The following is a 16104-nucleotide window of genomic DNA, read 5'->3' on the forward strand; positions in this document are numbered from 1 at the left end:
AGCGGGGAAACGGGAGAGCGGGGAAACGGGAAAGAGTTTCGAAGGCAGCCGATACGCCTCGTAGATCATGGGGTACAGGGAGGGAAAGTTGGTTTGAATCGCAGTGAGGATAAGGTCTCAACGGAGAGAGTTGAAAGCGTTGGCAAAATCCAGTTCAACAAGAACCTTCTCGGAGCCCTCGTTGACTTCGACGTAATTAGACGCCGCGTGAACGGTCGCCTCACAGCCTCCATCAACAGCAAAGCCAAGCTGGGTTGGCGCTACGAGGTCTCGAGTAGAATCCTTACTCTTGCGGACGGCGATCTTGCCTGATAGGCGCCTGAGGGTGTTGCCGACAGCGATAGGGCGAATACCGCCGTCCTTTTTGCGAAGAGCCAAAATATTGGCGCCGTAGAAGGTGACTAGAGCGAAGTCTGGTACCCTGTCATTAGGGACCATGGTACAGAGCCTAGCCAATGCGTCAACGAGAGGGCACGAGCCGCTGTCCTTGTCGATGAGGTCTTTGAGGTGTCGGGGGCGGATACCGTCCGGTCCCCCACTGGAACTGTTGGGGAAGCTTCTGATGGCGATGCGGACATCCGACTCAGAGACGATAGATTCATTAACGGAGGCGAGTGGACGAGGAGCTCGGGGATGAGCGTGTGGGTCTGTCTGGATGCTTGAGATCGAGGATACGTCTCGTCTCAAGATCAGACGGCGCCGTCGCGTCGGTAGAGAGCAGGGTGCGGGCAGCAGCCGACACGCCGAAAGACAAGTTGAGAGACCTCGAAAACTTCAGGAACTGTGAGAACGTCCAACCTCCTAGAAGCTCGAAACTCGAGAGAAGCCTTACAAGGAAGGCAACGCACTCTAAACAGTGCCACCTAGTGCGAAGAAGCGCCAGTAACAGAGACTCCAGTAGCGTCAACCGCCAGGAGGGCGTCAATAAGTGAGAGCCAACCGGCAGTGGTACCGCTGGGGACGATGATATGAGCATCCACAACTACTATCTACCCGCGACTGGTTAAGCCCGGAAAGCCCGACAAAGTAAAAAGGGCAATAACAACCGCCGATGCCCAGGACGACGGTTCGTCCGAAGCACGGCGGGGAGCAGCCCACGAAGGTCTGCAAAACAGGCAAGGAGAGGAGGCCCTAGCGCCAAAATGGCCATCACCGGCTCCTAGGGCAATGGTCAGCCCGGAGCGCTAAGAGAAGGGCCAGGACGACCACCGGCCCTCAGGGCATTGGTTCGCCCGAAGACCGGTTGAGAAGTCGCCCGAGCCGACCGAAACCCGTCAACACCCAGACGACGATTCGGAAGAGAAAAGAAACAAGGGAGAAGGCAGCAAAGGAGAAAAAAAAGAACGGGACTAAAAAACGGAAAACGCAAAATCCCTGGCGGGGACCCGACGAATTGCTTGCGCTCAAGTGTTATCCAGGCCCCGTTCCACTTGAGAGGAGGAGGTAGTCTCAGTGGGTGCGAGCCCCACCCTCTCCTGAGGGGCCCAACCAACCACATCGCATACTATGGCAAATCGGGACCAAGGCATGCGGCAGGCATTTCTACACCTCCTTTATCAACGAAAAAAAAAACTGACCTAACCTTTTTTTGTCGGGGCCAGGAATAAAAATGCGTGTTGCAGACCGTGTACGGCGCCTCACGGTATTGTAAGAATCGCGAGCCCACAAAAAACCTGGTGGTTCCCTAACCTCCGCTCTCGGGTGGGGGCGCCGCTCTCATGGACGGAAGTGGGTTAGCAATACTTCGAACTCATGAGAGCGGAAGCTGCTCCTACCCCCTACTCTGGACCCCCTCTACCATCAAGTTTGTGCGTGCGTTTTCGTGTGGCGTTGTGAGTGATGATCGTGTGTGGTTGTTGTGCAACGTGGTGGATGGTGAATGTTTTGGATTGTACGTGTTTATGTCACGACGGTTGCCAGCTGCCGGTTTCTCCCCCTACTCTAGTGCCTCCCTTGTTCGCAACCGAGTGAATGAGTGTGTCGCGTTGTGTCTGATGATCGTGTGTCGTTGTCGTGTACCGTTGTTGATGGTGAACGTGTAGTGTTGCGTTGATAAGGCATGCCCTACCCAGCCCTATTGTCCATGAGAGTCCGTCGTTCCGTTCCGTCTCGTCAGTTCCGCGGCATCCCCCGCCACGACCTGCCGTCGTAAAGTCGCCCTCCTCGCATCTTCAATCGCTGTCTTCCCCGTCATGACCCGATCCAAGAACCCCGAAACCCTCTCCCATTCCTCCGCACCCCTCAGACCGAACTAGACCATTTCCCTTAGTCCTGGCCCATCGAAACCCATCATCCCATCTCCCCTGACTTCCCGGAGGACGGCGCAGCGAAACACGGTGTGCTCAACTCCGTCGGACTCCCCCGAGTCGCAGAGGACACATGTGTCAAAATCCGCTCGCCCGATTTCCATCATGAGTGTCTGGAACAGGCCATGCCCCGTTAGGACCTGCGTTGTCCTGTAATTCAACCCCCCACGCTCACATTCGACCCAACCTCCGATATCCGGGATTAGCTCCCTCGTCCACTTCCCTTTCGAATTCCAATCCCTTGCCTTATCCCAGTCTTCCTGCCAAACCCGAAAAGTTCCCTCCCTCGCGGTCTCCCGGCTTCCGCCAATTCCCCCCAGCAGTCCTCTCCCAGGCCAGTCGGTCCCAAGAGACAATCCTTGCGAGCACGAGAGCAGCATCCGTGGAGACCGTGCAATACGTACGGCTCACCCGGAGCGCTAACGATCTCTGGGCCATTCGCGAGGCCATCCTCCCCTTCATGGTGGCAAGCGCCCATGGCGCCCGGGCGGGCGCCGCATACATAGCGGCAGACTCCGCGACCGTCGCCAGTAGTCGGCGCCGGCCTTCCTGCGCTCCGGCCACTCGAGGCATGAGCATGCCAAGTCTGCGCGCCGTTTATTAACGAATCGCGCTGCCTGCGTGCAGGCGATGTCGTATGACGGATTGAAACTGGACATGGATAAATAAATGAGCCGAAGCCTTCTTTCCTGACCGGCAGACGTCGCCGGCCGTCGTCTGCAAGAAGTCAGCGGCGCCGAGCGACGAGAGAATAACGTAACGTGGTGGAGCTGTGGACCTTCACGATTCACGAGCTCAACAGCTCGCGCTCAAAAAGTCCCAAGTAGACGTCTTCTGAAACTGCTGAGGTCTCGGGGAGGGCGGCTGCGGCCAGTGCACTATACAGTAAAAGCTCGTTACAACGACACCCGTTCTAACGAATTTTCGATACAACGAACAAATAATAATATTTTGTTCTACCCGCCTCAGTATTAACCTTAAAAGATGCTCCTTATAACGAAATTCCTCACAACGAAATTCTCGTTACTCGGCATCGTCGAATTCGTTGTAACTTACAACGAATGCGAAGAGCACTACTCTTTGTCCGAAAGCCTCGTTTCAACGAAATCTGAGTCGATCGCCACGTCGCGCATCGAGCGAATGTCGAACATTCGGTCGGCGCGTTCGAATATTCGACACATCGAGTGCATCACCGGCCGCATTGTGTCAGCGACGGCAAATCCGTTCGGAAGAAGCGTAGTTTCACATTGGTTCTCGGCTCCCCTGTGCAGATAGCTTGACGTGTACCCGTGAAACGCCATCCTAGTCAAGAACATGGCTTCGGATACGCGCAAGCGACGGAAACAGTTCTCGTTCGAAGAGAAGTCGCAGATTCTGGAGGAAGTCAACTCTGGCCGGAAGAAAACCGATATCGCTGAGAAGTACGGAATCAGCCGATCGACTCTGTCGACTTTCATCAAAGACGCTCAGAAGATTCAGGATCGGGCTAGAAGTTCGGCGTTCGATCCGAAAAGAAGAAGACTGAGGACCGTCAAACATGAGGATATCGACGCAGTGACGCACATCTGGCTTCAAGACGTTCGATCGAAGAATACCCTGGTGTCAGGACCACTCTTACGTGAAAAAGCCTTACAGTACGCGTGGCTCTCCGACATGATTCTTTCGGAGCGAGCGAAGGTTGGTTGGCCCGTTTCCATGAACGTTTTGGAGTACGAGCCAGACTCCTTTGTGGGGAATCTGCAGATGCTCCGAGTGACAAGGCCGATGATTGGAGACGAGGCGCGGTAAAGCAGATCATCGCCGAGTATAACCCTGATGATGTCTACAACGCGGACGAAACTGGCCTGTTCTTCCAATTGCTGCCGGAACGTTCTTTGACTGTGAGGGGAGAGACTTGTGCCGGAGGGAAGAAGTCGAAAGTCAGACTGACTGCCTTGCTTTGTTGTAATGCAAGCGGTACTGATAAGAGGAAGCTGTTCGTCATAGGGGAATCAGCGAAGCCACGTCGCTTGAAAAATGTAAGATCTCTGCGATGTCTGTACCGGGGGAACAAACGAGCTTAGATGACGCGCGAGCTCTTCAGTGAGCGGTTGTTGAAGTTTGAACGACAAATGAAAACGGAGAAGAGGAACGTCCTCTTGCTTCTTGATGACTGTTCCGCTCATAGTGTTCTGCCACGGTTGACGAACATTCGAGTCGCATATTTCCCCCAAATTGTACTTCTTTTCTTCAACCATCAGATCTCGGCATCATCAGAGCTGTCAAAGCCCGGTATCGGAAATCGCTCATAAGGCTCACCGTAAAATACCCAAGAAAAGCCCGCTACCTATTAGTAGCCCCTCTCCATTACAAGCCCCACCCCTCCGACGGTTCAAAAATATAGGAGCCCGTCCCTTTCCAATACAAGCCCCCCGGAATCAGAGTATGCGAAACGCAGACGACTCGGAGAGCGATTCGCCGATCGCATTGAACGATGAAACCATTACATTCCGAATGAAGGGGATGCGTTTCGCGCTCATCTCACCCGATGAGCTAAGAAATCTGCGCGTCGATTCCGTTGTTGTGCTCGGAGGTTGCACTTAATTCGTTCAAGCCCCGGACGTCAATTGGAACAAACCTTTCAAACAGAGAATCGAAGAACAGTACGAAGACTGGTTGCTACATGGAGAAAAATCGTACACTCCCGAAGGTAATATGCGAGCTCCGCCGATGGACGTGTAGCTAAAATGTATCGTCGACTCCTGGTCGCGACTGACTCGAGATAATCGCGAAAACCTTCATGGCTTGCGGGATATCGAACGCTATCGACGGTACCGAGGACCACCTCATACACGGATTCAAGCCTGATGCAGCTTGTCCAAATGGTCTGGCCGAGCTAATGGAATGCCCGAGGAACTTAACATTTTGAGTGCCACCGATGGAACACTCTGAGAGACCTTGGCGAGGCCACCATAGTGAGGTATAAGGGGACGCCGGCTTCCCTAAAGGCTTCCGAGGGACGCCGAGTAGCGTCCCTCGAGGCATCAGAGGGACGCCGCGGCGTCCCTTGAGGCAGTTCGGACTTGAACAGCGAGTCAATGATCATAATTCGCATGGACACGACCACATAGGCCTTTTATTGCACGGAATTAAAGAAACAGATAGAGCTCATTCACCTTCGCTCCTGATGCGATTTTGTGAAACAGGGCACGCACAACCATCTCTGACATTCTTGGCAACGGGTATTGACTTTTTTCACTGTATTCTGCGCTGAAATTCTGCCTCGAGAAGTCGATAATCGTGAATAACAATCCTGGCATTTTCCTCTGATCTTCCTCCCTCTCATATCTTTTCTTTCAGAGGTGATGAGAGAGTGAATTCTATTCGAGTTCTGTCCATGATTTTCCCTCGACTCCTGAGAGCTCGGCTTCGGTGTGCTCGAGTCTGAATCGATTTGGAGAAAGTCCTCGACTATTGCCGCTCGGAAAGTCTTCATAGACATAGCCCTCCCTGTGAGCTTATTGAATATGATGCGGGAATTCACCACCGCGGTGTTCAGAAGTAGCTCGAATACGACTTTATGGTACCATCGAATAGTCTTTCTCAATGGGGAGTAGAAACTCGCTAACTGATCTGAGATGTCGACGCCTTGCTTGGCCTTATTGTATTCGATGACCGCCAGGGGCTTGACTTTCTGAACGCCGTCCTTTTTCGCAACCCTCCTTCCTGAACTCGCCATTCGCAGATCGTGTTTAGTGGAGAGAAATAAGACGTCTCGCTTGTCTTTCCACTTGCCCACAACGATCCCGTCGCGAGAGATTCTTCCTGTTAGCTGGTTCCGATCTAAGCGGGCCGTCACGACGTTTTGTGGAAGGAACTTCCTGTGCCTACGCAACGTACCTAGTAGGTTGGTGTGTCTTCCGAGTAGCTCCTTCGCAAGAGGGACTGAAGTGAAGTAGTTGTCGGTCACCAGAGTCCAACCGTCATCGAGAAATGGCTCCGAGAGCTCAATTACAATGTCCGACGGGAGAGCTCTTGAGCGAACCCCCTCTGCACCGGTGTAAACCTTCGTACGGAAAGTATATCCGTCCTTGTTGCATAGCTTGAATATCTTGATCCCGTACTTGTGGCTCTTCCCGGGGATGTATTGACGGAATGACAAGCGGCCCCTGAAGGGGACCATGGTTTCGTCGACGACAAGCATATCCCCGGGCGTGTATGCAAGGCAGAATTTATCTTGCAAAGCCTCCAGAACTCTGATGAACTTGCTCGATCTTCCGGAGGCATTCTCCTTTTGATTGTTCGAGAAATGCACAAAGCGCAGGAGCAGTTGGAACCTGTTCCTGCTCATGGTGGTAGCCACGATTCTGTTGCCATATAAGTCATTCGTGCTCCAATAGTCAGGGATGCTTGGATAAGGGACCAGACCCATGTACAGGACAATGCCGAAGAATTTCTCAATTTCATCAGAAGAGGTGTCTTCCCACCGCTGAGCTCTGCTACTTCTCCCAATCGTGTTTGCATCGATGTAATTTTTAGCGTTGCGGTTGGTTTCAGCGACAATCATTCTCACCAGATCTTTATCGAAGAAATCTCTGTAAACTTGAGCCGGCCGCAAGTTCTGTGGATCGCCAAGATACGATGATTGAGGCCTAATACTTTCATCGCCAGGAAAGCCGATGTTTCTCAGAAGTTTCTTGTCGAAATCGAACCAGCTGCAGTCAGGTGCCGCCCTCGACGCCGCGGCTGGTCGTTGACCGCTCGCGAACGAAGCGCAGGATTCGACTTCAGTTTGGTCACTGTCCTCAAGTTCTACCCCAGGGGAGACTGTTGAAGCGGAACTCAGGAACTCTTCTTCACTTCCATGGCCCGTATTGGTGGAGTCGTGTTCGTTCTCATCTCTCGTGGCCAGATTTTTGGGTCTCCTTGGAGTTCTCCGCGAACGTTCTGCAGGCGCCATTCCTCTAAAGATGCTGGGCCTAAATCAAGGCGTATCCACAACACGGATAAATGTGTCCTCTCAGCAGCACATCATCTTCCTCTGAAGGCGCGTGTCGGCGTCACCGTCGTCCGCAACTCCGAGCCGTTAGAATATTTGAATTCCAGATTCTGCCCGCCGTTGGGCAGAGTCATGTACCTATGTACATATTACATTCACATTGGCGATACAATTTTCCTCGCCAATACCACGGTAGCTGCGGGATAGGGTATACTATGAACGCTATTGCTCCCTCGATCCACCCTGAATGCCGACTTATACTTGCACCTCACTTCCAAATTTGGGAGCGAGGAATTTTGGTCGGTCTCGGGGATTGAACTCGAGACCTCTCTGACGATGGCGATGCCATCATGGCGCACGGCTGCAAGCGACGCACGCGCTAATATCATTGGCGATCGTGGCAATTGTACGCCTTGCCCCGGGAAACCATTGCATCTGGTAGGGAGCGAGGGCAAGCGAAGTCAATCGAGACGGGCGGAGGGAGGCTTCTTCAGCTCTCGGGCCTTCTGGGGTGGGTTAAACAGTATCATGATGAGGGACGCCGGCGTCCTCCGCGGCACTCTAGGTGTTAAAAGTCCGCGACGAGTCCGATTAGTCTCGAAAGAGAAGAGGAAGAAAAGCCTATTCTCCTGACAGACGACTCACTCCTTCAAGAAACACACGCGGGCGACAGCGATATATCGATTTGTGAGAAATGACGTACCTTTGTGGCATTGTAAATTCCTAAGAGTTTGTTGACATAATCTCTAGGATAAAATAGATGTCTTCATATCGAGGCGCGTTTGCCGAAACGTGCGCGTAGATCCTTTTTTTCCTCCGCTCCTTGCCTCGGCTCAGCGTATGCAGCGAAGAATTCCTGCTTTCTTCTATCAAAATGGCAGTCGCGATAAGAAAGTGTCGCCAAAACAGTGTGGAGTACTTGGAATTCGGTTTCATCCCGTCGCCATCCGATAAACGCTCACCGATGTGCCTTGTGTGTGAAAGAGTTCTGACCAATGACTCAATGAGGCCAAACAAGCTCAAGAAGCATTTACAAGTCTGCCAACCGGAGTCCGCGTTGAAACCGCTTGATTTTTTCTTGGCCTCGAAGGACAAAGCTGAGAAGAGACTGACGCTCCCCGACTTATTTTCGGGGCATGCGGAAAGACAAAATGATGGTCTCACAGCGTCGTACAACTTGTCGCTGCTCATTGCGCAGTCAGGAAAACCTCACAGCATAGGAGAGACTCTGATTCTGCCGGCGATCAGAGAAGTCCTCAAAACCGTACTTCGCGTCAATACTCACAGCGCGATTGATAAGATCGCATTGAGCAATAGCACTGTGCAGCGCCGATTCGACGAAATGAGTGATGACGTGGAGGAGACGCTGTGTGAACACCTGAGAACCTCCCAATTCTCCGTACAGTTGGATGAATCGACTTTGCCCGATAATTCGTCTCTCCTACTCGCCTACGTACGGTTTGTCTTGGATCAGAAGATCTGCGAAGAACTTCTTTTCGCAAGGAAACTGACCACAGATACGAAAGGCGAAACTGTCCATAAAGTTTTCGAAGATTTCTTCGAAGCAAAAGAGATTCCTCTGACTGCTTTTTATTACTGATTTATTAAACGCCGCCGCCGAAAACATGCTCCTCGAATTCCTGACTGATGCCTTCTGATCCGGACCACAGCTCCAACGGCAGCAAAACCCTTGTTTCGTACATCGGCCGATATGGTATATTGAAGCGGTAGTGTTGCTCACCTCTTTTCGTGCAAGTGATTGTGTGCGCGTGAGTTTGATTCTTCGTTTTGATTCGGCATAGAATCGGACAATTCCTCGGCCGGATCATTCTCTAACCAAAGAAGGATGTGCGCATGGGGACTACCACGATGCTGAGACTCTATACGAAGGAAGTACTCGATGACACGATATTCCCCGAACGGATTATATGTCTTTTCGGCACTGATAATCGCCATGATTGCGTTCACCAACTTGTGGAAATAAATTGCGCAGGTGACCGGATCTTCAGCCACTAGATGAGCTCGCTTACCTATGTCGAGCTTTTCGAAAACATCCTCCATCTCGTGTTTCTCGATATCTTTGTATTCTTCGCAAAGGCCGTGAAGAATACGCAACAGATTCGGCCAATGTGTTTCGTTCTCACTAATGGTGAGGAACGCCGTCGGTTTACCAAGTTGACGGATCATTGCGAACAGTCTTTCTTTCGGGCAGCCCAATACTGCACTGAATTGGGAATCGTTTTTAGAAAAGCCTGATTCGTATCAATCAATCGTTCGACAAACTCCCTGCTCTCTATCATTTCCCGTGTTATCCTTTCGGTTGTCCTCAAACAGCGATACATGTTTTGAATACCGTCTCGGACCCGAAGGCGGTGAATTTTCATGGCCATGTAGAGCACATGCTGAGGCGTCGCTCCGCGACGGTCCCTCCGTCAAATTTCCGACATGCACATAGTGTAGGCACTGGAACGCGTCCCGTTATTCGCATTGATTTGACGGGCGACGCCGAAGTATATGCATAGTCATCATCAAGAGACCGCGGCAAACACCGCACCATAGTATCGACATCGACCGGCACATTGAAAATCTGACCAACAATGCCATAAGAGCCTTCGTGGCGAAGGCGACGAATCTGCATGAATGGGATACGCGGAGAAATGAGTCTTTCGGTGATTGGGTCGAGTTTAGGTAGATTCGTGGGAACATCCGGGTACGTATACCCGTTACTCTTACTCATGGAAGGAACCTTATTAGTTCGACAAACCTTCAAACAATTGGAGCATAATCTGAACTCTCTCCTCACATGGTCTGGGAAGATGTCTTTCAAAAACATCGCTATCTGAGGGGATACACTTCAATTCGCGCTCGAACCATAAACGATCGCATACGTCGCAAGTATGACCGAACTCATTGTCCATGAATGTACTTTCGTATTGAATGCGTTTATTACCAGTTAGATGGTGTGTTGAGAGATGTGTAAAATGTACAATGGCATCGTATACACAGCACTTCGTGGATACGAGTATCACATGTTCATGTGCGTTCTTCCATTTCTATCTCCTCCCAGTTGAAGTTTCCTTTTCCGAGCAGCTGTACAGATGGTATTCTTCGCATTTCCGTCCACAGAGTCTGCAGAGGCAGCCATCGTATGCCTCGTGATATCCGAGCTTGGTGCATAAAAGGTGGTGGTAACCGTGTATGGCTCCTCTCGTGAAGCGGTGGCGCTCTCTGCATTTCGGCCCTTTCCACCAATTGGTTCTCATACCGGGTGTTTCGTACAAGGCATCGTGGATCTCGGAGTTCTTCCTGGTCCAGTTTCCGGCGTGTTTGTCGAACTCGTTCGTCCGCTCGAGTCTAAACTTCGCTCTGAGGTCCTCCGACATCGGGGTGGTGCCGGCTAGGCAGTATACCTGCCTGTTTCGCGATGATCTGTGCACGCCCAGAGCAAGTTTCAGGTAGCTTGCCTTAAGCTTGTCAAACTTCTCGAGGTGTTTCGTCGTCAGGTGACTCCATACCACTTGGATGCCATAAGAGGCAATTGGAGCAATTTTCAGGTCGAATAATGTTAGAGCTGTCTTAAGGGATAGCTTCCATGGACACGGTATCGAGGCGAGGGCTTGTTTTGCTCTCCGTACCCTCTCGTCGACATGCTTGGTCGGGGACACTCCCCGTCGCGAGAGCTCGATTCCGAGATAGCAGAAGTTATCGACGATCTGTATCTTTTCCTTGTACAATTTGAAAATGTCTCCCTTGGCCGGGGGACTTCCGGTTCCGAATTTCACGACTTTCGTTTTGCTCGTGTTGATCTTCATTCCATTTTCGGCGGAGTATGTCCCGAGTGTGTCCATAGCTCTCTGTAGATAGCTTCGGGCCCGCGAGTAAAGGACCGCGTCGCCCGCGAACAGGATGGTATGTACAATGTCGTGTCTTTTTCTTTGTCGTGTCGGGGAGGTCACTAAGAAGGACCGAGAACAATAAGGGGGAGAGGTTATCACCCTGGGCTACTCCATTCGTTTGTTTGATTGACGGTAGTATGCCAAGTCCATCTTCTATCGACACCTCCCCTCCCTGTAGAATCTGGGCGATCAGTTTCAGCATCCTTCCGGCGACGCCGACGGTGGCAAGCTTCTCGATAATCGTTGATCTTGGGGCAACGTCGAAAGCTGACTTATAATCCACAAAAACAGCATACAACGGTCTGTCCTTCGTCTTCGTCCTGGCGTCGATATCCTGTAAGAGGGCCTCGCAAGCTGAGATCGTCGACTTTCCACGCCTAAATCCGTGTTGTTCAGGCGGTATCACACCCCTGAAATGAATGTACTTTTGAAACGAGCAGTGGCGCGTTGCCATAGTTGAGAGACTTTAGGATCTCTCGTGAATGCTACATCGTCTTGATCCACACTTTCCCGACAAGCCCCGATAGTTCGTGGCCCTGCCGGAGATTACGACCCATCTGAAGCATCAGAATCAGACGAAATGCATATGAATGATGGGGCTCCTGCCCCGGTCACCTTGGTGCCCGTATATTGGTCGAGCGCTCGTCTAGGCTGAGCGATTAATGTCGTCGGCCGTTTACGTGCGTTTCGCCCGATGAAGCATTCGCCCGTCGCTTTCGACGATTCAAACTAGCTCGTTTCGGCCGCGCCATTGATCAAGGAACAGCACACAACGAGGCCTCGTTTTCATGTACGACCTAGGTACAAGAGCCCAATATCTACAAGAGCCATATGAGAGCAAAAAGACTTCGTCGTTCTTGCTATCTTCAAGGTCGTCTCGAAGGCGTCAAATCCGCGATGTTTCTCAAAGCCTGTGAGTAGAAACGACACGCTCATCCACTGAAATGATATTCTCCGCTTTGGCACCTGAACACACGGTGAGACTGGGTTAATAAGCCGTCAAAGTTGGACAACTTCTCAAGGTCGAGTGACGAAGTTCATTCGGTCTGTCACCAAGGCAAACTTAAAGACGGTTACGTCAAAAGAAGTTCCAGGATTGACCACGATCCATTGTGTAATTCACCGGCAGGACCTAGTCTCGAGGAACCTCAGCCCGCGCTTACATCAATCACTTCAGTTTGTCAACAAGGCCGTAAACCTCATTAGGAGCAATGCTCTGAGTTGCCGTCTCTTCGCGCAGTTGTGCACGGTGAACGATGAGCGATTCCAGCGGCTCCTGCTCCACACCGAAGTCCGTTGGCTTTCCCGCGGCGATTGTCTCAACAGATTCTTCGCGCTGTTTGAAAGTGTCTCGGAATTTTCGGAGACGAAAGATGCTGTCCTCAAGAAGAATCTTTTGGACTACAAGCGTGACATTGGCTACTTGACCGACCTATTCAGTAAATCCAACGAGGTGAACTTGAAGCTGCAGGGTGTCAGCTTGAATCTGGTTCGAACGAAGAGTATTCAAACTTTTTTCTTGGCCAAACTGAAGCTCATGCAACAGAGACTTGGTCGTCGTGATTTCTCCCTCTTCCCCAATATGGCATCTGTAGACTGTGAGAATGAGGACCTCCGAGTTTATGTCCAGCACTTACAAGGAGATACTGCCACCGAGCACAAACCGATTCGGTTGCAAATTGGTCAGTCGACAGATTCCGAGTCATGTACCTCAGGTTCGGCGGCATTCCGCGAGCAAATGCACGGTTCGCTTTTTCTGGGCCGCGAAAAACCGCGATAAATTGCGGAAAATCAGTCGATTCTAGCACAAGATTCCAACGGGGCGCTGGGGAAGAACTCCCGCGACTCCTCTTTTTGAATTTGATTTTTGAATCGGGACCGCCTTTCCGAATGTCGCAGAATGTTCCGAATGTTCAAATGTCGCAGACATTATGAAGTCACATCATTGCGAATGCACAGTTCGGATTTGCTAGCCTCATCATGAGTACGTCGGCGTCGGTTTCCGCGGTCCTGAAGAAGCTAATGAATCGGTTCAGGCCCGATATGTCGATTATAAGAAGGCTCACTGATACCGAGGAACAGGTATATGTCGTTATAGAAGGACTTCTGAAAGATCTACATGGAGAGGAGCCTTTTGACGGGGAATTCGAAGATGAAGAAGATGTGGCGGTGCTCCCGATCGAGCAGGCCGCGCGAGACGACGAGGAGCTCGATGTCCTCGATGAGTTGGACATAGAGGAAGTTCGGGATGGAGCTGTCCCGAGGGGTGGTATCGAAGCAAGGTTTTCCCAAGACAAGTTGAACAAGGTGTGGTCGTCGTACAAGGAGAAGGGAGAGAAAGCTACTCTCAAGAAGTTCAAAATCAAGAGGTCGGAATTACGAGCGGTAAGACGGCATTTTGAGAAAGGCTTGGGTGAACACGTGAAATACGCATTGGTGCGGAAATTCGTCGGCGAGCAGTTCGTTCAGGTTGGTTCGACAGGTGATTTTGAACTTAATTATCCGGAGGTTCCCGTCATTTGTTTTCGGAGGCTCCTGTTTGATAGACTGCGGTATTAAATTGCATGACTCCAGGCTCGCGCGGCACAGACACAAGTCACCAAGCTTCACATCAAACGATGGATTCGCGACGCCGCGACGAAGCTTCGCCCGAAGCGAAAACTTACTAGTCAATCGTTCCTAACCGCAGTGCGCCGAGATTTGCGCATGTCGAGCCGAAAAATCACAAAGACCGTCACACGTGCGTCCTCGAAGAAGAGAGATGAAGTAATGGAGCAAGCCATCGTATTTCTTCATGAGATCAATGAAAAAATTCGGCAGTCTCCAGGATGCACTGTATGGAATGCGGACCAAAGTCGATTTGAGTACGAGATGGTTCGAAACCGTACCATCACGTATAAGGGAGAGAAGATCGTTGAAGCACGAGTCGTGCAAGAGCACGCAACGACGCATTCCTACACCATCCAGGTGCATTTCTCGAAAGAGGGCATCCTCGGGAAAAAAATTTTCATTGTTCTCCAAGAAAGCAACGCGAAGTTCGGCCCTATTGTTGAGCTTCGCCTAATCGAGACATTGCATTCGTGCCCCAATGTAGAAGTCACCTGTTCCAAAGCCGGGAAATGCACTAGCGACATCATGAGGAACTGGTTCAGAAAAGTGTTTGTCCCTGATGCCGCTCGCGATCAGCAATGTATTTTATTGTTAGATGCGTGGACGGGACAGGGGTCGTCAGCCGGGCTTGTGGATCCACAAGTGCACATCGAGTACATTCCGGAGGGGACTACACAGTGGGTGCAGCCCCTCGATGTCTTTTTCTTTCGCCAGTACAAAATTCTGGCGAAAAACGTAACCGAAGCTTGTCGGGACCTGTATTTAGATGGGGGTGGACTGGTTCCAAAGCCCTCCGATCGTTATTTCATTATGAAACTTCATTCCGTCTGCTACAATCAAATGCAGCACCCCCGTTTTACCAGGATGTGGAAGTACGCTTGGTGGAAAGCGGGTTATGAGGTTCCAGGGGAAGATCACAGTTTCGAAAACATCACCGAAGTCCTCATTGCTCCGGTCAACTCGTGCAATGCTCGGTGCGTCGCGCACGATGCCTCGCCTCTTATAAGATGTGTATACTGCGAGCTATTCCTCTGTTTCGATTGTATGTTCGAGCCCGTCCATTACCATGGTATTCAGCCGTATTAATTTATCATCTCCATTTTATCATACCCATATATAATTTTCAATATATCCATATATAATTTTCAATATATCCATATATAATTTTCAATATATCCATATATAATTTTCAATATATCCATATATAATTTTCAATATATCCATATATAATTTTCAATATATCCATATATAATTTTGCATATTAATAAATAGATATCACATAATAGTACCGCCTCTCTTCCCTCTTGCCGCGGGATTTTCCCTTGGTCATTCTCCTTCTCCGACTCGACGGCACCGTAGAGTTACCGACGGCGTCTCCCCCAGGGCATCCAAGCCGCTGCTTGGAAATTCACCGCGGTTTTTCGCGGCCCAGAAAAAGCGAACCGTGCAGTTGCTCAAGGAATGCCGCCGAACCTGAGGTACATGACTCGAAATCTGTCGGCTGACCAATTTGCAGCCGAATCGGTTTGTGCTCGGTGGCAGTATCTCCTTGTTAGAAGCTCTCCGGAAAGATTTTTCCTCCAGGTTTGATGATATACTGAGCATGGACATACCGGAGTGGATCGTCGACCCATACGCTGGCTTCGAGAAATGAAACGAGAATCTCGAAGAGGAGCTACTTGACTTGGTTGCTGATGAAGAGTTGAAAGTTCAATTTAAGAGAGGGTTCCATCAGTTTTGGCTTCATGAAAGCATCCCGAAAGAAAACCCCTCGTTGTGGAACGTGGTGCAGAAAGTTCTTATAGCCTTCCCCTCCTCGTATCTTGTTGAGAGAGCTTTCAGCGCACAAACGAACCTTATCACAGAAAAGAGGCGCAGGTTGGATACAATCGCTCGCGGAGACTTGCGACTGAATTCAACGAAACTGGAGCCGAATGACGAGAAGCTGGTATCACGACATTTGATCCATCCTTCTCATTGAAGGGGCTCAAAGGGGGCCTATATGAGTACATGACGTTTATAATTCGCTTGGTCTCGCATTGTACTACGAAACTCGTTCTTGTATTTTAAGTGAGATTAAGTGGAGCTCAAGTTCATCTTCGGACATTGTTTCCCTTTGATCTACGTTGTAAAAATTATGCCGAGCGTCGAAGCACTTCCTCCGGCAGGGGAGCCACGGCATACTGCGGGAGCTCCTAGGGGGTCCACGGCCGAAAAAAATTTGGGAACCACTGGTTTTGATCATCGGCGTTCCTCAGTCCAAAATTAGGGTATTAGAAGCCTCTCTCAAATGGAAGCCCCTCTCCAATATAAG

At 50.7% G+C, this 16104-nt stretch overlaps 1 protein-coding gene and 2 pseudogenes across 1 annotated transcript; 2 read left to right on the plus strand and 1 right to left on the minus strand.

The window, feature by feature from the left end:
* The first annotated feature begins 3620 nt into the window (after window positions 1-3620).
* On the plus strand, window positions 3621-4689 carry LOC114828055 (tigger transposable element-derived protein 6-like; annotated as a pseudogene).
* A 768-nt stretch (window positions 4690-5457) lies between these two features.
* On the minus strand, window positions 5458-7245 carry LOC100902583 (piggyBac transposable element-derived protein 4-like). The gene has a single exon (XM_003740642.1). The coding sequence runs from the start codon at window positions 7243-7245 to the stop codon at window positions 5458-5460; it is 1788 nt and encodes a 595-aa protein (XP_003740690.1).
* A 913-nt stretch (window positions 7246-8158) lies between these two features.
* LOC100902725 (SCAN domain-containing protein 3-like) lies at window positions 8159-15771 on the plus strand (annotated as a pseudogene).
* The last annotated feature ends 333 nt before the right edge of the window (window positions 15772-16104 follow it).

The sequence above is a fragment of the Galendromus occidentalis genome, unplaced genomic scaffold (genome assembly GCF_000255335.2).
Source record: "Galendromus occidentalis unplaced genomic scaffold, Mocc_1.1 scf7180000077074, whole genome shotgun sequence".
Classification (NCBI taxonomy): Eukaryota; Metazoa; Arthropoda; class Arachnida; order Mesostigmata; family Phytoseiidae; genus Galendromus; species Galendromus occidentalis.

Bases quoted from the DNA above. Each gene is read 5' to 3' on its own strand.
- LOC100902583 (XM_003740642.1), bottom strand. From the start codon at position 7,245: ATGGCGCCTGCAGAACGTTCGCGGAGAACTCCAAGGAGACCCAAAAAT.